Here is a 24,792-nt window from a genome sequence, read left to right as displayed (position 1 = left end):
TTCGCTTTATATCCTCCTTTCAGGACACTGTCCATTCCGTTCAACTGCTCTACCAAATCCTCTGCTGTCTCTGATAGAATTACAGTATCATCGGAAAATGTCAATATCTTCATTTCTTTTCACTGAACTTAAGTTATCACTCCAAATTTGCATAGCATCGGCGATAAACTACAAACCTGCTTCACTTTCATGCCTTTTGACTCTTATAAGTGTCCTCTGATTTCTGTATGGGTTGTAAATAGCCTTTTGCTCCCTGTAATTAACCCCTGCTACCTTCAGAATTTCAAAAGGAGTATAGTCCAGTCAAAATTTTCAAAAGCTTTCTCTATGTCAACAAATGCTACACGCGTATGTTTTCCTTCCCTTAACCTATCCTCTAAGATAAGTCGTGGGTTAGTATTTCCTCGCGTGTCACTACGTTTCTTTGGAATCGAAACTGACCTTCCCCGATGTTGGCTTCTACCAGTTTTTCCACTAGTCTAAAGAATTCGTGTTAGTATTTTGCAGCCGTGACTTATTAAACTGATAGTTCGGTAGTTTTTACAACTGTGGACACCTACTTTCGCCTGTCTCACACATCTTGATCATCAGGTGGTAGAGTTTTGTCATGGCTGGGTCTTCCAAGGCTACCAGTAGTTCTAATGGGATCTTGTCTGCTCCCGGAGCCTTGTTTCGACTTAGGTCTTTTAGTGCTCTGTCAAATTCTTTACACAGTATTATATCTCCCAACTGATCTTCATCTACGTCCTCTTCCATTTCCATAATATTGCCCTCAAGTACATCGCTCTTGTGTAGACCCTCTATATACTCCTTCCACCTTTCTGCTTTCCCTTCCTTGCTTGGAACTGGTTTCCCATCTGAGTTTTTGATATTCATACAGGTGGTTCTCTTTCCTCCAAAGTTCTCTTTAATTTTCCAATAGACAATATCTATCTTCCCCTACCCATACATTTGTCCTCTAGCCATCCATGTTCGGCAGTTTTGCACTTCCTCTCGATCTCATTTTTGAGATGTTTGTATTCTTTTTCGCCTGCTTCATTTACTGCATTTTTATATTTTCTTCTTTCATCAATCAAATTCAATATATCTTGTGTTACTCAAGGATTCCTACTAGCCCTCGTCTTTGTACCTACTTGATCCTCTGCTGCCTTGACTAGTTCATCTCTCAAAGCGACCCATTCTTCTCCTATTGTATTTCGTTCCCCTGTACTTGTCACTCGTTCCCTAATGTTGTTTCTGAAACTCTTTTATGCAGGTCCCGTCTTCTTAAATTCCTACCTTTTTGCAGTTTCTTTAGTTTTAATCTACAGTTCATAAGCAATAAATTGTGGTCAGAGTCCATATCTTCCCCTGGAAATATCATATGATTTAAAACCTGATTTTTAAATCTCTGTCATATCATTATACAGGGTTCCCATAAAGTAAGCATCCATTTTGCGGAAAACGTACATGTGGGTTATTTCTGTTACAGGTACCTTGAAGAGATATCACAATGTTAACAAACAAACAAAAAATGGTTCAAATGGCTCCGAGCACTGTGGGACTTAACTTCTGAGGTCATCAGTCCCCAAGAACTTAGAACTACTTAAACCTAACTAACCGAAGGGCATCACACACATCCATGCCCGAGGCAGGATTCGAACCTGCGACCACAGCGGTCGCGCGGTTCCAGACTGTAGTGCCTAGAACTGCGCGGCCATCCCGGCCGGCCAATTGCCGAAAGAATCACAATTCTGGAACAAGTATGGGAAGGATGCCCCTACAAGACTAGCCATTCGAAAGCTCGTCAACAAATACCAGCGTACAGGATCTGTAGCTGATGAGAGACGTACTGAGTGACTACCGGTCAGCCCACAATCTGTACAGCGTGTGAGGGAAGCTATCGAAAGAAGTCCAACGGCAGCTACCTGCCAGATGAGTCGTCAACTATCCCTGCCTAAATCCACAGTGTGGAAAGTGCTTCACTACACTCTTAAAAAGAAGGCATATCATATCCAGGTGCTTCACCAGCTAGAGGATGAAGATCACGCGGTACGAGCAGCCATGTGTCATGATCCGCATATGGACAGAGAAGCATCCCCATGAAATCACTGAGTGGCAAAGGGACTCTCCCAAAGTCAGTGTGTGGCTTGGCCTCATGAAAGATAGGATCTATGGACCGTTTATGTTTGCTGAAAAGACAATTACCGGAGCAACCTACCTGGACATGCTGCAGTTTTTCTTGGAGCCACAGTTGCAACAGGATGGTATCCTTGCCTCTGTCATGTATCAACAAGACGGGGCACCACCCCACTACACAAACATTGTCCGGGACTACCTGAACAAGAACTTTCCTAACCGTTGGATAGGAAGAGCTGCAGGTCGCATGTGGGCTGCTCGCTCCGCCGACCCCACTCCCCTGGACTTTTTTGCGTGGGGTTTCATCAAGAGCCGAGTTTATGCTACCAGGGTGCCATATTTGAATGAAGTGAAACGGTGAATACGAGAGGCATGCTTGCCAATAACCTCTCAAACGCTACAGCGCGTGTTCCACGCAACCACAAGGCGATAGGAACATTGTGTTGCCAATGAAGGTGGACATGTTGAAGAGCTAGCTACTCTCTCTAAATATAATGTTTATTTTGTTGTAGCACATCTGGAAAATGAAAATGGATGCTTACTCTATGAGCACCCTGTATAATTTATCTGAAACCTTCCAGTGTCTCCAGGCCTCTTCCACGTACACAACCTTCTTTCATGATCCTTAAACCAAGTGTAGGCTATAATTACGTTATGCTCCATGCAAAATTCTATCAAGCGGCTTTCTCTTTCATTCAGTGTTCACCTACTACTTTTCCTTTTCCTCCTTTCCCTACTATCGAATTCCGGTCCCCCATGACTATTAAATTTTTGTCTCCCTTAACTCTCTGAATAATTTCTTCTATCGCATCATATATTTCTTCAATCTCTTCATCATCTACTACTTTAAGTGTCTCATTTCCTGAAGTAATTCAATCTCTACTACTGTGGTAGGCGTGGACTTTGTGTCTAACTTGGCTACAACAATGCATTCACTATGCTGTCCGTAGTAGCTTACCCGTGCTCCTATTTTTTATTCATTATTAAACCTACTCGTGCTTTACCACTATTTGATTTTGTATTTATAACCCCGTATTCACTTGACCAGAAATCTTGTTCGTTCTGCCACCGAACTTCACTAATTGCCACTATGTCTAACTTTAAGCTATCCATTTCATTTTTAAATTTTCTAACCTACATGCCCGGTTAAGGCATCTGACATTCCACACTCCGATCCGTACATGCTAGTTTTCTATCTATTGATAATCACGTCCTCCTGAGTAGCCCCCGCCCAGAGATCCGAATGGGGGACTATTTTACCTCAGAAATATTTTACCCAAGAGTGCGCCATCATCATTGAACGAAGCATGCCCTCAGGAAAAATCACGTCTGTAGTTTCCCCTTGCTTTCAGCCGTTTGCAGTACCAGCACAACAAGGCCGTTTCGGTTAATGCAGGGCCGGCCAGAAATTCTGCACGCGTGCGGTGCTCCTGCACATGTGCAACTTCTAGATCACAGCGTGCACGCCGCAGCCGTCAGTGTTCATGCAGTGCATGTTTCTACGCGCAGATGTCGCTTTATCCACTTGCTGAGATACTCTTTACCGGCGCATTCTAGTGCTCTTTCCACAGCTTGCAAGCAAACCATGGGAAAGTATTTCGCGTATTAAACATTTAAAATACTGTCACAGTCTACTCATTGAGACGTCTACTTTTGTGTTAACAGTTTAACCCAGTAAGACAAGTAATACAGTTAACAACCGTGGGTTTTTATTAAAGCAGCTTGACTGACGGTACGTAAATACGCGTAATGTTTTTGATCTAGTATTTAAGAAAGAGAGCACTTAACGACTTCCAACGAACCTTAGTCATGATTTGAAATAACATTAAACCAATGCAAGGTTTCGTATAACTAATTCTCGGTGCCCTTAGTTACACCCACATAAGTTCTGTCTCGCTGACCTCTCGATGATCACCTGTACCATTATTGCTATATGTTTCATCAGTGCCGTCTGAAATCTGCGTAATAACCGACAACTAGAAGAATGTTATGTTTTATCGGCTTCAACTGAGCGTAGCCCTTCACACATTTAAAAAAACCCTAAATGTAAGTATACAATAATCGGTTTAATGACCAATTTTCCTGACAATAATGTAACATGGAGCAGAATAAGGCAATAATACACAGTTAGTAAACAATAATTTTTAATTATGAAGGGAATAAATCCAAACACGTTTATCACTGGTCATGCGAAATGATATACACTCCTGGAAATTGAAATAAGAACACCGTGAATTCATTGTCCCAGGAAGGGGAAACTTTATTGACACATTCCTGGGGTCAGATACATCACATGATCACACTGACAGAACCACAGGCACATAGACACAGGCAACAGAGCATGCACAATGTCGGCACTAGTACAGTGTATATCCACCTTTCGCAGCAATGCAGGCTGCTATTCTCCCATGGAGACGATCGTAGAGATGCTGGATGTAGTCCTGTGGAACGGCTTGCCATGCCATTTCCACCTGGCGCCTCAGTTGGACCAGCGTTCGTGCTGGACGTGCAGACCGCGTGAGACGACGCTTCATCCAGTCCCAAACATGCTCAATGGGGGACAGATCCGGAGATCTTGCTGGCCAGGGTAGTTGATTTACACCTTCTAGAGCACGTTGGGTGGCACGGGATACATGCGGACGTGCATTGTCCTGTTGGAACAGCAAGTTCCCTTGCCGGTCTAGGAATGGTAGAACGATGGGTTCGATGACTGTTTGGATGTACCGTGCACTATTCAGCGTCCCCTCGACGATCACCAGTGGTGTACGGCCAGTGTAGGAGATCGCTCCCCACACCATGATGCCGGGTGTTGGCCCTGTGTGCCTCGGTCGTATGCAGTCCTGATAGTGGTGCTCACCTGCACGGCGCCAAACACGCATACGACCATCATTGGCACCAAGGCAGAAGCGACTCTCATCGCTGAAGACGACACGTCTCCATTCGTCCCTCCATTCACGCCTGTCGCGACACCACTGGAGGCGGGCTGCACGATGTTGGGGCGTGAGCGAAGACTGCCTAACGGTGTGCGGGACCGTAGCCCAGCTTCATGGGGACGGTTGCGAATGGTCCTCGCCGATACCCCAGGAGCAACAGTGTCCCTAATTTGCTGGGAAGTGGCGGTGCGGTCCCCTACGGCACTGCGTAGGATCCTACGGTCTTGGTGTGCATCCGTGCGTCGCTGCGGACCGGTCCCAGGTCGACGGGCACGTGCACCTTCCGCCGACCACTGGCGACAACATCGATGTACTGTGGAGACCTCACGCCCCACGTGTTGAGCAATTCGGCGGTACGTCCACCCGGCCTCCCGCATGCCCACTATACGCCCTCGCTCAAAGTCCGTCAACTGCACATACGGTTCACGTCCACGCTGTCGCGGCATGCTACCAGTGTTAAAGACTGCGATGGAGCTCCGTATGCCACGGCAAACTGGCTGACACTGACGGCGGCGGTGCACAAATGCTGCGCAGCTAGCGCCATTCGACGGCCAACACCACGGTTCCTGGTGTGTCCGCTGTGCCGTGCGTGTGATCATTGCTTGTACAGCCTCTCGTAGTGTCCGGAGCAAGTATGGTGGGTCTGACACACCGGTGTCAATGTGTTCTTTTTTCCATTTCCAGGAGTGTAGTTAATATCGGGCACAAAAGCACGGCTCATTGACAAACGCAAGCAATTGCGGGAGATTTTCATCATTGATGCTTGATCGAAACGACCGAGAACATAGATCTGCCGTCCTTTGCTTTTTCACAGTACCTGCCATTTCTCAGTAGTTCTCTGTTAAGGTTACGATCACCAGGGGTAAACGAGACAGGGTATGTTGTGCTCTTGTTTGTACCACCGCCGTTCATTTAGGACACATGTCTAATAACAGATGTCACTGTCGCTCGCTGTCGCACACGTGCGCACATGTGCAGCACTTCGCACGTCTGCACACTGTGAAGCGTTTGGCCGGCCCTGGGTTAATGTTACAAGGCCAGATCAGCTAATCACCCAAACTGTTGCCCCTGCAACTATTACTGAAAATGCTGCTGCTCCTCTTCAGGAGCCACACGTTTGTCTGGCCTCTCAACAGATGCCCCTCCGTTGTGGCTGTACCTACGTACGTCTATTTGTATCGCTGAGGCCCGCAAGCCTCCACACCAACGGCAAGGCCCATGGTTCATGGGGGGCACATAGTGAGACATGCTTCTAAATCCTTACATACGTTCCCTAGCCATTCCTGGTTCAAATGGCTATGAGCAGTATGGGACTTAACTTCTGAGGTCATCAGTCCCCTAGAACTTGGAACTACTTAAACATAACTAACCCAACGACATCACACATAACCATGCGCGAGGCAGGATTCGAACCTACGACCGTAGCGGTCGCGCGGTTCCAGACTGTAGCGCCTAGAACCGCTCGGCCACTCAGGCCGGCCATTCCTGGTTAGCCGTTTTGCACTTCTTATCAATCTCATGTTTTAGACGCTTGTATTCGCTTTCATTTACTACATTTTTATATTTTCGCCTTTCATCAAATTAATTCAAAGTCTCTTGTGTTATAACAGGGTTTCTAGACGTGTCTTTTCGCCAGTTAGATCCTCAGCTGCTTTCACTACTTCAGCTCTAAAAGCGGCCCATTCGTCTTCTACTGTGTTCCTCTCCCCCGCTCTAGTCAATCGTTGCCTAATGCTCTCTCTGAAACTGTCAACAACCTCTGGTTCTTTCAATTTAATTAGGTCCCATCTCCTGATTTTCCTACGATTTTGCAAATTCTTCAATTCATAACCAATAAATTGTGGTAGAGATCACATATGCCCCTGGAAATTTCTTACCAGTTAAATTCTGGTTCCGAAATCTCTGTCTACCATTTATAGTTAGTCTGAAACATTGCGGTGTTTCCAGGTCTCTTTCACGTGTACAGCTTCTTTCATGCTTCTTGAACCAAGTGTTAGCGATGATTAAACTGTGCTCTGTGCAAAATTCTACCAAGTGGCTCCCTCTTTCTTTCCTTTCCCTCATAACTACTATTTTTCCTTCTCTTCTTTTTCCTACTATCGAATTCTAGTCCCCGATCACAAACAAATTTTCGTCTCCGTTAACCATCTGAATAATTCCTTGTATCTCATCATATATTTCTTCAGTCTTATCAACTGCGGAGCTATTTAGTATATGAACTTGTACTACTGTACGATGCTGCAGTGCCTATGTAGTTCAGAATTACAATGTAATGTTCCTTCGGAGATGCATGCATGCCCGAATGAACAGGCATTGCGGTGACTGCAGCCGTTACGAAATACATTAAATGTATTCGCAGTTGCGAATATGGATAACCGTCAGCTTTGTAACGAAGTTTGTGCCGGACCAGGACTCGAACATTTCCCGCTTATCGCGAGCGGTCGCCTTCCCGTTTCGCTATCCGAACACGACTCACGTCGAGACCCAATCTTCCATGTGTCGTCAACCATGTGACTACAACCTGCACTCGTACATTTCATATATTTCATAATGTCTGCAGTCGCGACAAAAATGTCATTAGCAACACCGCATTCAGTTTGAACGAAGTCGCGTAATCGGGTTATGAAAAGCTGGATGCTCCTTCTGCCGCACAGCAGAAAGAGTTGGCACGAATGTAGCCACTGTACATGATTGCTGCCAGCGGTGGTCACGTGAATGTACGGTCGTAAGAAGACCAGGCTTCAAATGGCTACATAGCACTACCGAGGTCTCTAGAAGAGCGTAGCGTTCCAAAGGATTGGAAAAGGGCACAGGTCATCCCCGTTTTCAAGAAGGGACGTCGAACACATGTGCAGAACTATAGACCTATATCTCTAACGTCGATCAGTTGTAGAATTTTGGAACATGTATTATGTTCGAGTATAATGACTTTTCTGGAGACTAGAAATCTAGTCTGTAGGAATCAGCATGGGTTTCGAAAAAGACGGTCGTGTGAAACCCAGCTCGAGCTATTCGTCCACGAGACTCAGAGGGCCATAGACACGGGTTCACAAGTAGATGCCGTGTTTCTTGACTTCCGCAAGGCGTTCGATACAGTTCCCCACAGTCGTTTAATGAACAAAGTAAGAGCATATGGACTATAAGACCAATTGTGTGATTGGATTGAAGAGTTCCTTGATAACAGAACACAGCATGTCATTCTCAATGGAGAGAAGTCTTCCAAAGTAAGAGTGATTTCAGGTGTGCCGCAGGGGAGTGTCATAGGACGGTTGCTATTCACAATATACATAAATGATCTTGTGGATGACATCGGAAGTTCACTGAGGCTTTTTGCAGATGATGCTGTGGTGTATCGAGAGGTTGTAACAGTGGAAAATTGTACTGAAATGCAGGAGGATCTGCAGCGAATTGACGCATGGTGCAGGAAATGGCAATTGAATCTCAATGTAGACAAGTGCAATGTGCTGCGAATACATAGAAAGATATATCCCTTATCATTTAGCTACAAAATAGCAGGTCAGTAACTGGAAGCAGTTAATTCCATAAATTATCTGGGAGTACGCATTAGGAGTGATTTAAAATGGAATGGTCATATAAAGTTGATCGTCGGTAAAGCAGATGCCAGACTGAGATTCATTGGAAGAATCCTAAGGAAATGCAATCCGAAAACAAAGGAAGTAGGTTACAGTACGCTTGTTCGCCCACTGCTTGAATACTGCTCGGCAGTGTGGGATCCGTACCAGGTAGGGTTGATACAAGAGATAGAGAAGATCCAACGGAGAGTAGCGAACTTCGTTACAGCATGATTTAGTAATCGCGAAAGCGTTACGGAGATGATAGATAAACTCCAGTGTAAGACTCTGCATGAGAGACGCTCAGTAGCTCGGTACGGGCTTTTGTTAAAGTTTCAAGAAGATACCTTCACCGAAGAGTCAAGCAGTATATTGCTCCCTCCTACGTATATCTCGCGAAGAGACCATGAGGATAAAATCAGAGAGATTAGAGCCCACACAGAAGCATACCGACAATCCTTCTTTCCACGAACAATACGAGACTGGAATAGAAGGGAGAACCGATAGAGGTACTCAAGGTACCCTCCGCCACACACCGTCAGGTGGCTTGTGGAGTATGGATGTAGATGTAGATGTAGAATTCGGCATGTGGCTCTGGCGCATCGTACTGCATCTGAAGCAGCAATCCGAGCAGCAGTTGGCAGCACAGTGACACAACGAACACAAGTCGGTTACTTCAAGGACAGCTCCGAGCCAGCTGAGGACCTGCAACTAACATGTCTGTGTGCTAGACACACTGGACCTACACCTGAAGTTACGGTCTGAGGTGCGATTTCGTATGACCGTAGGACCACACTCCTGGTTATCTCAAGCATCCTGACTGCAAATTTGTACGTCAATCTGGTGATTCGACCTCTTGTGCTGCCATTCATGAACAGCATTCCAGTGGGTGTTTTCCAACAGGATAACACTTGTGCACATACCGCTGTTATAACACAACATGCTCCACGGGGAGTTGACATGTTGTCTGGGCCTGATACATCAACACATGTCTCCAATCGAGCACCTATGGGACATCTTCGGACGACAACTCAGGTGTCATTCACAAACAGCATTAAACCTCTCTGTGTTGACCGACAAAGAGCAGCAGGCATGCAACTCCTTCCCACAAACTGACGTTCACCACCTGTACAACACAATAAATGTACATTTTCTTGCTTGCACTCAGGGTTCTGGCGGTTACACCGGTTATTTTACATTTGCAATGCCTTATCTCGCGCTTACATTAACCTGTGACTTTGCAGTGCTGCCCATTGAAATATCTTACCTACACAAATGTATTCCCCAAAATTTAATTATTCTCGAAACAAGGCCCCAGGAGTAGACAACATTCCATTAGACCTACTGACAGCCTTGGGGGAGCCAGTCCTGACAAAACTCTACCATCTGGTGAGCAAAATGTATGAGGCAGGCGAAATACCCTCAGACTTCAAGAAGAATATAATAATTCCAATCCCAAAGAAAGCAGGCGTTGACAGATGTGAAAATTACCGAACTATCAGTTTAATAAGTCACGGCTGCAAAATACTAAAGCGAATTCTTTACAGACGAACGGAAAAGCTGGTAGAAGCCGACCTCGGGGAAGATCAGTTTGGATTCCGTAGAAAAATGGGAACAAGTGAGGCAATACTGACCCTACGACTTATCTTAGAAGCTAAATTAAGAAAAGGTAAACCTAAGTTTCTAGCATTTGTAGACTTAGAGAAAGGTTTTGAAAATGTTGACTGGAATACTCTCTTACAAATTCTGAAGGAGGCAGGGCTAAAATAGAGGGAGCGAAAGGCTATTTACAATTTGTACAGAAACCAGATGGCAGTTATAAGAGTCGAGGGACATGAAAGTGAAGCAGTGGTCGGGAAGGGAGTGAGACAGGGTTGTAGCCTGTCCCCAATGTTATTCAATCTGTATATTGAGCAAGCAATAAAGGAAACAAAAGAAAAATTCGGAATAGGTATTAAAATCCAGGGAGAAGAAATGAAAACTTTAAGGTTCGCCGATGACATTGTAATTCTGTCAGAGATAGCAAAGGACTTGGAAGAGCAGTTGAACGGAATGGATAGTGTCTTGAAAGGAGGATATAAGATGAACATCAACAAAAGCAAAACGAGGATAATGGAATGTAGTCGAATTAAGTCGGGTGATGCTGAGGGAATTAGATTAGGAAATGAGACACTTAAAGTAGTAAAGGAGTTTCGCTATTTGGTGGGCAAATAACTGATGATGGTCGAAGTAGAGAGGATATAAAATGTAGACTGGCAATGGCAAGGAAAGCATTTCCGAAGAAGAGAAATTTGTTAACATCGAGTATATATTTAAGTGTCAGGAAGTCGTTTCTGAAAGTATTTGTATGGAGTGTAGCCATGTATGGAAATGAAACATGGACGATAAATAGTTTGGACAAGAAGAGAATAGAAGATTTAGAAATGTGGTGCGACAGAAGAGTGCTGAAGATTAGATGGGTAGATCACATAACGAATGAGGAAGTATTGAATAGTATTGGGGAGGAGAGGAGTTTGTGGCACAACTTGAATAGAAGAAGGGCTCGGTTGTTAGGACATGTTCTGAAGCATCAAGGGATCACCAGTTTAGTATTGGAGGGCAGCGTGGAGGGTAAAAATCGTAGAGGGAAACCAAGAGATGAATACACCAAGCAGATTCAGAAGGATGTAGGTTGCAGTAGGTACTGGGAGATGAAGAAGCTTGCAGAGGATAGAGTAGCATGGAGAGCTGCATCAAACCAGTCTCAGGACTGAAGACCACAACAAAAACAACATTAATTATTGTTTGGTGTTAAATTTTTTTCGTCAGTGCATGTTGAATATTTTCTGCAACATTGTTGACTACCAAATCCAATATTACTGTAATAATAATAAGTTCGTAATATTGTTTCGATGGTGAATGCGTGAACTGGCCGTACCTTGGGCAATGAGGGAACCAGTGACGGTCACGAAGACGAGTATGAGGATGACTGTGCGTCCGTGGTGAGGCCGCTTCATCACAGACGTCTTGAGCGCATCGATCACCAGCTGTGGGCGGAAGATCCCCTTGCAGCAGCCGCAGCTCTCCTGAACACACGAGAGACACTGACGTCAATTTCTGCAAAAATTATGGATCTTTTACGGTGCGAGTAATGCGTTCAGTTCGGTCGGCCGCAAGGCCAGCAACTCACGTCTTCAGGCGGCGTGTAGGGCGCAGTGGTCTCCGGCAGCAGGAAGATGGAGTACAGCAAACACAGCAGCATGAGGCCTGCGGCCAGCGCGAACACCCCGTAGTAGTTGAGGGCCACGAACAGCGGCGACGACAGCGCTGACGCCAGCATCTGGGCCGAGTACATCGAGACGTCCAGTATGCCCAGTCTGCAAGCAGAGAGTTCTGGGTGTCAGGAGAGATCCTTTCATCAGACGCGAACAGCTCCATGCTGCAAAAGCTCATTTGTTCTCCCACGAAGACGACGTGCTACACACTCGAAATTTAACCGACAGGAAGAAGATGCTGTGATATGCAAATGATTAGCTTTTCAGAGCATCACACGAGGTTGCTGCCGGTGGCGACACCTACAACGTGCTGACATGAGGAAAGTTTCCAATCGATTTCTCATACACAAACAGCAGATGACCGGAGTTGCCTGGTGAAACGTTGTTGTGATGCCTCGTGTAAGGAGGACAAATGCGTACCATCACGTTACCGACTTTGATAAAGGTCGGATTGTAGCCTATCGCGATTGCGGTTTATCGTTGCTCACGTTGGTCGAGATCCAATGACTGTTAGCAGAATATGGAATCGGTGGGTTCAGGAGGGTTATACGGAACGCCGGCCTCGTATCACTAGCAGTCGAGATGACAGGCATCTTATCTGCATGGCTGTAACGGATCGTGCAGCCACGTCTCGATCCCTGAGTCAACAGATGGGGACGTTTGCAAGACAACATCCATCTGCACGAACAGTTCAACGACGTTTTGCAGCAGCATAGACTATCAGTTCGGAGACCATGGCTGCGGTTACCCTTGACGCTGCATCACAGACAGGAGCGCCAGCGATGGTGTACTCAACGACGAACCTGAGTGTACGAATGGCAAAACGTCATGTTTTCGGATGAATCCAGGTTCAGGACCATCATAACGGTCGCATCCGTGTTTGTCGACATCGCGGTGAACGCACGTTGGAAGCGTGTACTCGTCATCGCCATACTGGCGTATCACCCGGCGTGATGGTATGGGGTGCGATTGGTTACACGTCTCGGTCACCTCTTGTTCACATTGACAGTACTTTAGAACAGTGGGCGTTACATTTCAGATGTGTTATGACCCGTTGCTCTACCCTTCATTCGATCCCTGCGAAACCCTACATTTCAGCAGGATAATGCACGACCGCATGTTGCAGGTCCTGTATGGACCTTTCTGGATACAGGAAATGTTCGACTGCTGCCCTGGCCAGCACACTTTCCAGACCTCTCACCAACTGGAAACGTCTGGTCAATGGTGGCCGAGCAACTGGCTCGTCACAATACGCCAGTCACTACTCTTGATGAACTGTGGTATCGTGTTGACGCTGCATGAGCACGCTATGTAAGCTCTGTTTGACTCAATGCCCAGTCGTATCAAGGCCGTTATTAGGGCCAGAGGTGGTTGTTTTGGGTTTCACAGGTTCTATTCACCCAAATTGCGTGAAAATGTAATCACATGTCAGTTCTAGTATCATATATTTGTCCAATGAATACCCATTTATCATCCGCATTTCTTCTTGGTGTAACAATCTTAATGGCCAGCAGTGTATATCACCGCTATGGTTCGTATTTACACTATGTGAAAGTTGACCTGGTTATACGCCATGCCGCTGGCTTTGCGAACAAGTGTACACGCCTACCGTAAGATACCTTTCTAATGTCCCACTACATTGATGAACAACTAATGATGATTGTGTCATTATTATAGCAATAACACAGAAAATGGTTCAGTTTAATAATGAGACACTAGTTCCATTGCGTACTGATCGCAGATAAATGATTTATAAATCCGTGGTCTTCCATCGATTTTACCAAATCCAAAGGCTACATCTGACTGTGAGCCAACAATGTCAGCAGCATCAAACATTTTTGTTAACAGTATGAGCAACAATGATCGATTTTATTGCACAGTATCTATTTACGAAATGGAAAAATGGTTGCCTGGTCATCCAGTACCAGCTGCAGGTTGCATATCTAACGACTTCCTGGGGAACAAAAATTTCATTTTCAGTATTTCTTGTAATTATTGGCCGAATTTAAAAATTTAAAATGCTGTTATAATTCAATATTAAACGGTATAATCTTAGGTTAAAGGTTTAATATAGCATTATTGTTACGCGCTGTCTATATGTTTTGAGGCACGCAATTTCCCGACTATATTCATTCAGTATTTCAGAATGATAACACTTTGCGAATTCTAACAAACTATACACATAATTTTAGACCCTTGCGAACTTTTTCTCGCTGACATCCCCACAAAATAACGAAAGAAAAGGTGTCTATCGCTTCCTGTATTTTTTCTGTTCATGCAGAAAACTTCTGCATTTATTGCATCTTTACTGCTATCGTTATTCGGAACAGATTATGTAGACAGTATTGACAAACACCACTGAACGCGACTGCAAAATTATATCGTTCTTAGACGGATAGTTCAGGAGATACGATGTCATAAACATTGACATATGCCGAAAACTGCAATGTCTTCAACCATGAATATTTTACATACTTAAGGTCAAATATTTAAAACATTAACTCATTTTAAAGTAATCAGACGGTCTGAAATTGTTTATATTTAGATGTTCGTGTCTTTAAGTAGCCATGAGTGCCGATTCACTGTTTTAGGTTACAAGGTGATACTCTTATTGAATACGGGGATGCGGGATTAGCCGAGCGGACTGGGCGCTGCAGTCATGGACTGTGCGACTGGTCCCGGCGGAGGTTCGAGTCCTCCCTCGAGCATGGGTGTGTGTGTTTGTCCTTAGGATAATTTAGGTTAAGTAGTGTGTAACCTTAGGGACTGATGACCCTAGCAGTTAAGTCCCATAAGATTTTCCACACATTTGAACATTTGAATACGGGGACATTGACATAAAAAAATAAACCTTGAACTGATGTTGCACATGCTTCATTAACAGCTTCATTCAAAAGAGTATGTTTTGTATTAAACCTCGAGTATCTACCTGAGCTCCTTCTGCCCCACAGGGCTGACGTCGGCGATGTAGACATTGGCGACAGCCATGAGGATCAACAGGCCGCCGCTGAAGGTGGCCGCTATAGACGGCATCAGCAACCACTCCGGCGCTAGGCCTGGAATGGCAGACAGCACGGAGAACACGCCGTACGTGATGGTGTTCCCTGCAAGAGAGCGGTCGATTTTGAGACTGACACACACTAGCAGAACGTTATTCAGAGACAGACCAATCACGATAGATCTTATTTTACAAGTGTGTACAACTCGCGTTAATTCTGAAGCAAGGGCAGCTTTGAAATCTAGTTGAATAGTCAAAGACACCTGCTCTGGACATACCGGCAAAGGACCAGATGAAGATGGGTCGCCGTCCAAACTTGTCGCTCCAGCTGATAACGAAGAGCGACACAATGGCGGGCACGGTGGCCTCGATGATGCCTCTCCAGGTGTTGAGTGTGCTGGAGTAGGTGCGGTCCTCGTTGGTGCACACGTTGGGGTCACTGGAGCCACACACGCGCTCCAGGAAGAGCCCGTTAACCACCGAGTGCGTCAGCTGGTAGGAGAACATAAACAGCAGCACCAGCGGTTCCACCGTTGGCCGGATGCGCCACCACTTCACTGCAACACGACGCACTCCTTCACTTCCTAGGTCACTGCTTAACTGCTTCCAGTGAGCTTTTTACCTACTGCTAGGAGCAACCCTAGCAGAAAGCGCTTCTATGACAAGTAGGAATGCAAAATACGCTAAAATAGGCCCAAGAGATGCCACAACTGTTGTCTACATAAAGCGACAATGAGGTTACAATCCAAAATGGCCGTACCCCACGACCCTTTATCTATCAAATGACAAGCCGCACTCCCCTGGTCTATGACATTCATATTCCAAGAACCCACAGCTCATTTATAGAAATGGAGGTGGCCATTAAATCGAATCATTCAGTCACATCCCCCTACTTTACAGGACATTAACATGAATCTGCCAAAACACAGTGTTTTCCAGACCAGCCAACTAGGTGTGCCCAAACGTATCCAAACAATATGAACCTTTTGAGCAATCCTGAAAGTATTTATCCAAAACAATTACACAAAGGTTGTAATTCGTAGTATTTCCACATGCAGCAATACACACACACACACACACACACACACACACACACACACACACACACACACACACACACACGACAAGGTAGCGAGTGTGCCTAAAACATAACTGTGAACCCCAAAATTAAGTGCCCCAGTGTTATTTTCTGCCTATCCATATTTGACTAGAGAACAACATGTTGAACAGGCAGTTGACATTTCACGTTACGCCTAAATGAAGTTATGTAGCAAGATTAAGCTGACCAAGACTATATCTACAGGGAACTCATGTAAGCTAAATTACTGTGCTAAGCAGGCAAATAAATTCAGTCTCAATGTAAATACTTACACATTTAAACTGTTCTATGAGGCTTGTCCAGTGTTACAATAATATCTCCACATCTAAAAAACATAAAGGTTGTTGGTATTACAACCTGCAGATGTGTCATTATCTATGGTTCCAAGAACGAGCTGACATCACCTAGCGTTTTTTCTAGCTTTTTAGTAATGCTTCATCTTAGCAGCAACATTGTAGGGAGGGGGGGGGGGGGGGAGGAGGCAAAGATAATACATCATGTTCTATGTTTTAGCCTAATATTGCTTTTTATTTGCTTTTGAACTAGACCTACTAGAGGTTATGTACAAAACATACGTTTGAGGGGAATGCTGCTATATTAACCAACGGAAACTATGGTGCCAAGATTCTCCAAAACGTTCAAGACCGTATTTCCTATAATCAGCTACTAAATAATACCAAAGTATTCTAGCCAGGGCAGACGCCTTGATTAAGCGAAGTGCTTTTCAACACAAACCGTACGGCGTTGTTCCTGGAAGTCTGATGAAGAGTGAGTTTCATTAACATTGTCCCATAGGTCTATTGTTTTAGTAGTGTATCCTTAGTGAGCCGTGGTAAAGTTGCCTGTTCACGTGCACTTAAGGGGAGCTATGAGCTCGGCAGTGGAGTCTGTCAGTCTCGGGAAGTCGGTCAGTTGGTCAGCCGGGTCAGTTTGGGGCAGTCAGTGTTTGTCTGTCGTCCGGAGTGCTAGTATGTGTTAGGCCGCCAGTCTGCTCGAGTTTGTTCAAGCAATTGTCACTGGCGGTTGGATCGATCGGTTGGTCGGTCGCGCGCTGGGACACAGGATGACTTGTCCGGCACATGTGAGGTCGCCACGTCAGTCCAGTGGGCCGCGCTGTATAGCGAGGGGAGTGGCTTCGCGGCCGACACGAGAGCAACAGGAGTCGACCCACGACATCGGTCTGGCCGGTGTGAGCTGCGACGCCTTGAGACGGGAGATCGGCGCGCCTGCCTGCGTCCGTTGAAGCTGCTGGCAGCGGGCGATTCGGGAGAGGGATTTGGGGGTGCTACGCCAGGTCTTCTCCAGACATCGCAGTTTATTAGAAGTTAAGTGATTCGTGATATGTTGTTTCATTTATTTGTTAAATTCTACTTGTTTTCTTGGTTAGTCTCTCGTCCCCAGCTTGCTCGTCTGTCTCCCGTCCGCATTTGTCAGGCAGTTAGTGTCTGTCTGTCGGTCTGCCATACGTTAATAGCTGCCCCTGTCATGTTTGTCGGATTCGGTGTTAACGAATTTATTGCTTAAGGTGTAAAGGCCGAATTCCTGAAATATGTTTTTATCTTGCCTATCATATTGAGAGGCGGTATATGTGTAATGTAGAGCGTTTTTGTATATTTTATGTAAGACTGCATTTCATGGGTTTTTATTTAAACGGTCATTTTAGTATATTAAGTTGCCACCCTTCCACCGTAAGAGTTTTCTTTTAAAAACAAGTTGCTCTTTCGGCGGCAAGTAATTTTGTTTTAATGTGAGCGTTTTGTACCATATCCATCCCTCCTACGGGGTGCATAGTTTATGTGTTTGTGTGAATTGTTAAAATTTTTAGTTTAAAGTGATCTGGTGTGTTGCAGATTTGCACCAGTGTAGTCTTTCAGAGGTTGTTGTGAGCAGTCGTGACTACGCCCGTGTTAAAAGGGAGCGGCAAGGTTTTCAGCCCGAAAGCTCATACTGTCAAAAAAAAAATTGTTATTTCTGCCTCTGAACAAATTGTAACTTGATATTTAGAGGGTGCTTTCTGATTATAATTTTTAAATCTGTTTTTAAAGGAAAAAGGAAAGGGTTATTAGGAATAAATTTCCATTTGTTGCAAGAAATTTGTTTTCATCAGTTACCCACTGGCAACTACTTCCACGATCACATAGTGTGATTAAATGTGTTAATGTTCTTGATGAATCGCTAGTAAATAAAGTAAATTCTTTAAGAAAAGATTTTGAAAGTAAATCTACGGTTCACTTAGCACTGAGAGAGTTAAATGAAATCTGGCTAAGTATGTCCACTTCTTTTCCTATGAAAAGAAGAACCAATTATATTGGGAGATGGCAGCTATGTGGCCTGAGAGTAGGCTTTAATTATGAGCTGTTCCACAGATGTGTACCAACATTTCAGGGCAGCAGGAAGCTCTGTTCGTCGAGAGGTAGCTTGTTCTCGTACGTCGAATATTGAAATTTGGCTCGCCTCAAAATCAACCCTTCATTCCTAACAACTGTTAAGGCTTCCGAACAGTCCTGCCAACATCAGCTGACGAGGGTGACTGCTACCTCTAGAGCTAGGAGGCCTGCACCTGTGTCCCTCCATCACAAGGCTAGCTGTGTGTCCCCTGCCACCGAGGTGTGATCGCAGCAGACGGCGAGGTGCGGCTCGCATCGCACGCCTAGACACGCACTCACCTGCGCCTGTTGGAGACTCTTCTGCACGCTCATCCTTCACGCTTCTCTCGTCATCAGAGATCGCTTCTTTCGGCGCTGCGACGTTGACCGTAGAGTTCATCGTGGCGGCCACCCAGTACACTAAAAAACAAGCAGTAAAATATGAATACAACGTAACTTTCAACAAAGTTATTTCTGATGTGCTGCTAGCCACAGAAATGGCGCAAATCGCCGTTATAAGACATACGCGGGAAAACTGTGAGTAGGACAGTGGTATTTCACACTATGTCACACGGATAGTCGTTTCGTGAACTGAAATAATCTAACATCACATAATTCTAAATTATCCCAAAAACAATATTTAAATGGCTTTTCGAGAACATATTCTATAGAAACGGAACTTTCAAAAAAGAGAATTAGTCTGGAGCATAAGGAAAAAATCTTGGATAATTATCCAGCGTTAGAACCGTCTAAGTTAACGACAAGTTCTCATGCTAATTTTCGCGTTACAATCTCGCCAGCGTTCCTATACGGCTACATATTGCTGCAGTAGAATTTCCCGTGAGGTAAGCAGGGCTTAAGAAATCTCTTTGAGGCTGGTATTACATTTATTATTACAATGGTGATGTTGAATATTATTATTATTATTGTTACTGTTAGCTTACTGTTATTACTATTACTATTATTATTGTTATTATTACTGTAATACTAGATGTAACATACTAAACAAAGATTTTTCTCTCAGCAGAAATGTAAATCTTTTTTTTATATATATTCCTATGCCTCCGCGCTAATGCAAATTAGCTTCGTCGGGGTATGTTGTATATAAACTTATGTTTATTGTATTATAATATGAAGTGCTTTAAAATCTAAATTCTGTTCATATTACTTACTTAAAAAATATATAGATGTGGCTAACTAGCTTGTCAAAAATGGAATGAACACCTAGTTCAACAATTTTCAACCAGAAGATATGCTATATTCCTTGCAAATAAGAGGTAAACAGAAGTTGCAGAGTAAGGATTTTCAAGTCGTGTGACGTGCTACAAAAATGAATCAAGACATATGGAAGGAACGAATGCAATATAAATGATAAGCCAGAGATCGAAAAACTAAAATGGGAAGAATATTTGAGCGAACGAAACAAATGGAGTTCCAACTATGTTGCTTGAGTATAGCTAAGCCAAAAGGGCGACGGTGTGTAGGAAGGCCTCTCTCCAGAAGGGTAGACAATTCCCTTGAAAAAGGAATAGGCCCGCAGACGGATGCCTTGAAGTTGTGACGATTCATATCTTATACATGTTCAGCAGTCAGGTCATATGTTACGGACCAGTTTACAACGAAATGTCTGCGAATTTTTCAATATTCACAATTTTCCTAGGCTTTCATAGTGACTTTGCATAGCAGACGATACACTAGCAACATATATCACATTCAAGTGCACTTTGTAAAATTCGTTTCGAATATTACAAATTTCATTGACCCGACAACTCCGTGACAGGAGTGACAGAATAATGTAACGAGAAATACCAACTGACGCTGAGGTGTCTTTAGAAAATGATTAAAGAAGAGAACGGATTAGCTTTATTGACGCCTTATCTCAATGATGTGGAATAAAATATCAGATGTAATCTTACCACACGGCAAGTGACGCATCTATTTTTGCCACCCTCTGAAATTATTCTGAATTTAACTCGGTAATATTACGGTGGATGCCAGACGACAATCTCCGTGAGTAGGTGCACTGTTTTCGTAGTGATCGGAATTGCCTGAGCACAAAATAGATTCGATAAGCTCAATGAGTGGACGCACTAATGTCGTAGTGGATGGAATTGTCTGACCTGAAAACGGATTAGTAAAAAGCAGAAATGTCTAATAACAGAAAATTTCTATTGTATTTAAGGTGAATAACTACTTTGTTAAAATGGTAAAATGTGGAATGATCATTGTTTGTCCATGACACAGGGTCCTTTCTCATAACATGAGAACTGACCCGAATCTGAGAAACATAACACTTTGTATGAAATTTATTCAGACGCGAATCATGGAAGTCCTAAGCTACATCGATACCGAGTCACGGGAATGGAAATGCGCCTGAATGTGAACCGAATGATTAGGTTGAATAATTTTTGGTTAAAACAAGTGATAACCTTTTCATTCGTAGACACAATACCGGGAAACAGCACCTCATTTAAAAAGTAATTGCTTACAAAGCTCTTGTGCAATGGATTCAGGAATGTTGCATGCATGAGGGAGATATCTACGGAATACCTGGAACAGCAGTTACTGACTCATGAGAAAAGAGTATTCTAAATTGTCATAATGTTATTTAACTCCAGGGGAATGCTGTAGATGCGAAAAATTTGAAATGGCAGGCAGGGAGCAAAATAAATACCACCAGCATAACTCTACTCTTTTAATTTCAAAAAGCAGCCTCTCCCAAATGTAACACGTTTGATTTCAAGTCTTGTAATCAAATTCAACGTAAGGCGGCGAAATAAATCCACGGAAAATAATAATCATAATAAATGTTCTGAAGAGCGACTGAGAACGGGTGTTGTGTTACGGAGGTGCCTTACCGAGTTGTTGAAGGTAACGTTGTAAGTTCTTCGCAATTTGCTGTTTCTGTCAGCGATCACCCATGTGTTCACTAACGGGTAGTGATGCCCTTTCAGCACGCTGTCAACTAAAGGTACAAAACTGCACTTTGATAAATTTCAATTTTTTTTTTTTTGTAATTGTGTTGATGACAATATCACATTAATTTACAATTTGTTGACTATTACTTTCGGTTGCTAGACAACCATTTCCAGATCAGTCTTACTATAGACAGTACCTATGTACACATAGGCTAGAAAACCATCGTTAGTGAGTGTTTCTCGAAACATGCTCACTCACGAGCAAGACTTTAAGGACACTGTTGGTCATATTAACAAAGTTACTCAATGTTGGGCCATGCTTACTAAGAACTGTGTACTTGAGTAAGTTACAATGATGACAATATCCTCAATAGTAAGCGTAATATGTCAATGATAAAAAAATATTTTTTATCACTGCCTTATTCATCTTACTAACAAGGATGTCGCGATCATTGTATTCAAGTACTTCGCGACTACGATGTTACTGCTCTTGGCCTCCCGTGGCCGTTATCGGAAACGCGTTACAGTAATCAAGTACAGTGCTGACTAAGGAAAGAACATCGCACTGAGAATGATTTCAAGACAATTGAACATATATCATCAAACGGCTCAGTGTGTCCTCGTGGAATATCACGATAAAAACTTATCGAGGCGCTCTCAGTCCCACATGCAATAATATAATGGCCGACTAATATACTGTTGCTAGTAAGCATAGTTCAGAATGAGTAACTTCGTTGGTATGACCAATAGTGCATTTAAAGCCTGACTCTTTAATGGGTATGTTTCAAGATACATTCAACGATGATGGTTCTGTAGCCTACATGTACAATGGCACTGTGTCTGTCGTAAGACTGATTTGAAGATGATTGTCTAGTAACCGAAACTAGTACTGCCAAATTGTAAATTTATGTGCTATTGTGACCAAGATAATTAAAGCATTTTTAAGAAAATATTCGATCACTTATCTCCATCACCTGACAATGGCAGATCCTATAAACTTTGCCGGCCGTTGTGGCCGAGCGGTTCTAGGCGCTACAGTCTGGAACCGCGCGACCGCTACGGTCGCAGGTTCGAATCCCGCCTCGGGCATGGCTGTGTGTGGTGTCCTTAGGTTAGTTAGGTTTAAGTGGTTCTAAGTTCTAGGGGACTGATGACCTCAGACGTTAAGTCCCATAGTGCTCAGAGCCATTTGAACCATTAGTTGCAAAGCTTAAATTACGCTACACCAAGAACAGTGGACAGGTCATCAGAAGAGACAGAGGCACACTGACACTGAAAACCGTCTCACCTGTATCCTAAGAGTAGTTGGTTGTTCCTGCTAGACTTCTTGACTCCCGCTGTAGCCGCGCTTTAAATACAAAGATAACCGGATGTAGTCGGATGTCGAGGAGATAGAGATTTTCGATAGCGCCCGTCACTGAGATACGTTTGCACGTGACGGAGTGAATGTTCTCAGAATGACAAGTAATCAATAAAACCCTAAATTTTATGTAATTACATTTTTTAGTTTGCTCCTACGCACGTGAAAAGTATAAATTTTCACGAATTATGTTGCCGATGTTGGTATATGGTTCAAGTGGCTCTGAGCACTATGGGACTTAACATCTCTGGTCATCAGTCCCCTAGAACTTAGAACTACTTACCTAACTAACCTAAGGACATCACACACATCCATGCCCGAGGCAGGATTCGAACCTGCGACCGTAGCAGTCGCGCGGTTCCGAACTGAAGCGCCTAGAACCGCTTGGCCACAACGGCCGGCGACGTTGGTATATTTCGTTTCGCGTTACATATTTTTATATATATTTCACTATAATTAAATGCTTTTACTTATTTTAACTTTATGTCACTACAATTACGTACTATTGCTTTTAAACACTTCTTTATATTTCCCTACAGCGTAAGTAGCCTGCTCCCATGAAAAAATCAAAATCCGACTTGCCATATAAGCTGAAGATAGGAAGTAAATTAAAAGGTGGTGCAAAACAGGTTGTTGTTGTTGTTGTGGTCTTCAGTCCTGAGACTGGTTTAATGCAGCTCTGCATGCTACTCTATCCTGTGCAAGCTTCTTCATCTCCCAGTACCTACTGCAACCTACATCCTTCTGAATCTGCTTGGTGTTTTCATCTCTTGGTCTCCCTCTACGATTTTTACCCTCCACGCTGCCCTCCAATACTAAATTGGTAATCCCTTGATGCCTCAGAACATGTCCTAACAACCGAGCCCTTCTTCTAGTCAAGTTGTGCCACAAACTTCTCTTCTCCCCAATACTATTCAATACTTCCTCATTCGTTATGTGATCTACCCATCTAATCTTCAGCACTCTTCTGTCGCACCACATTTCTAAAGCTTCTATTCTCTTCTTGTCCAAACTATTTATCGTCCATGTTTCACTTCCATACTTGGCTACACTCCATACAAATACTTTCAGAAACGACTTCCTGACACTTAAATATATACTCGATGTTAACAAATTTCTTTTCTTCAGAAACGCTTTCCTTGCCATTGCCAGTCTACGTTTTATATCCTCTCTACTTCAACCATCATCAGTTATTTTGCCCCCCCAATAGCAAAACTCCTTTACTACTTTAAGTGTCTCATTTCCTCATCTAATTCCCTCAGCATCACCCGACTTAATTCGACTACATTCCATTATCCTCGTTTTGCTTTTGTTGATGTTCATCTTATATCCTCCTTTCAAGACACTATCCATTCCGTTCAACTGCTCTTCCAAGTCCTTTGCTATCTCTGACAGAATTACAATGTCATCGGCAAACAGGTATTAGAAGGTATTTGTCTGCTGTGGTTTGACTGTGTGCCGTAGATGATTCTCCTTGTGATAGTCTTGTACTGTAGCTGTGAATACTCTACGGCTCACTCACTGATGTCGCAGTTCATATTTCAGAGTGGAAACAACAACACTGACATTTTACGGAAATTATGGATGTACTGTTGCGGTGAGACGCGCCCTCAACAGAATACTGGTCAAGAACAGCACCATTAGGAATGACTACTGCTCGATGAGAACACAGAACAGAACTGAAGCCAAGTTGTGACAACAAAATTTGAGCGTCCTCTGACACAGATCTTGTGTAATGTTTTCCCTGTTTCTTAACGGGATGATGAATTGTTCTGAAAAGACCAGATCATTACATGGTGCCAGGAAGGGCCAGTTACGACAACCAGACTCAGTTGTAACCCTGTGGACTGTGGAACTAGTGCGTACTTTATTCAGCTAAGAGCCCGCTATACCTACAAGACATGCAGCATATCATCTCAGGATGTCACGACGGTCTCTCCAAACAATAATGAAAGAGAAACTTAAGCTTTTCCATCACAAAATTCAACTGTACCAGCTGTTGGGGCAGTCGATACGTATCATATTTGGAACTTCCTGGCAGATTAAAACTATGTGCCGGGCCGAGACTCGAACTCGGGAGTTCTGCAAGGTTCGCAGGAGAGCTTCTGTAAAGTTTGGAAGGTAGGAGACGAGGTACTGGCAGAAGTAAAGCTGTGAGGACGGGGTGTCAGTCA

General features: G+C 43.8%; 1 protein-coding gene across 1 annotated transcript in view; it reads right to left on the bottom strand.

Annotated features, from left to right (window-relative positions):
• LOC124775660 (proton-coupled folate transporter-like) overlaps positions 1–18,740 on the bottom strand; it is a 37,173-nt gene extending 18,433 nt beyond the window's left edge. Inside the window, exons 1-5 of the mRNA XM_047250491.1 lie at positions 18,641–18,740; positions 15,154–15,432; positions 14,807–14,981; positions 11,793–11,979; positions 11,541–11,688 (exon numbers count right to left, since the gene is read on the bottom strand). Of these exons, the coding sequence (XP_047106447.1) occupies positions 11,541–11,688; positions 11,793–11,979; positions 14,807–14,981; positions 15,154–15,432; positions 18,641–18,740 (889 nt within the window). The remainder of the gene's footprint in view (positions 1–11,540; positions 11,689–11,792; positions 11,980–14,806; positions 14,982–15,153; positions 15,433–18,640) is intronic.
• Positions 18,741–24,792: the final 6,052 nt, after the last annotated feature.

The sequence above is a fragment of the Schistocerca piceifrons genome, chromosome 1, assembly GCF_021461385.2.
Source record: "Schistocerca piceifrons isolate TAMUIC-IGC-003096 chromosome 1, iqSchPice1.1, whole genome shotgun sequence".
In the NCBI taxonomy this organism is placed as follows: domain Eukaryota; kingdom Metazoa; phylum Arthropoda; class Insecta; order Orthoptera; family Acrididae; genus Schistocerca; species Schistocerca piceifrons.
The sequence above is the reverse complement of the archived record's forward strand: the minus strand, read 5'-3'. Positions and strand labels throughout refer to the sequence as shown.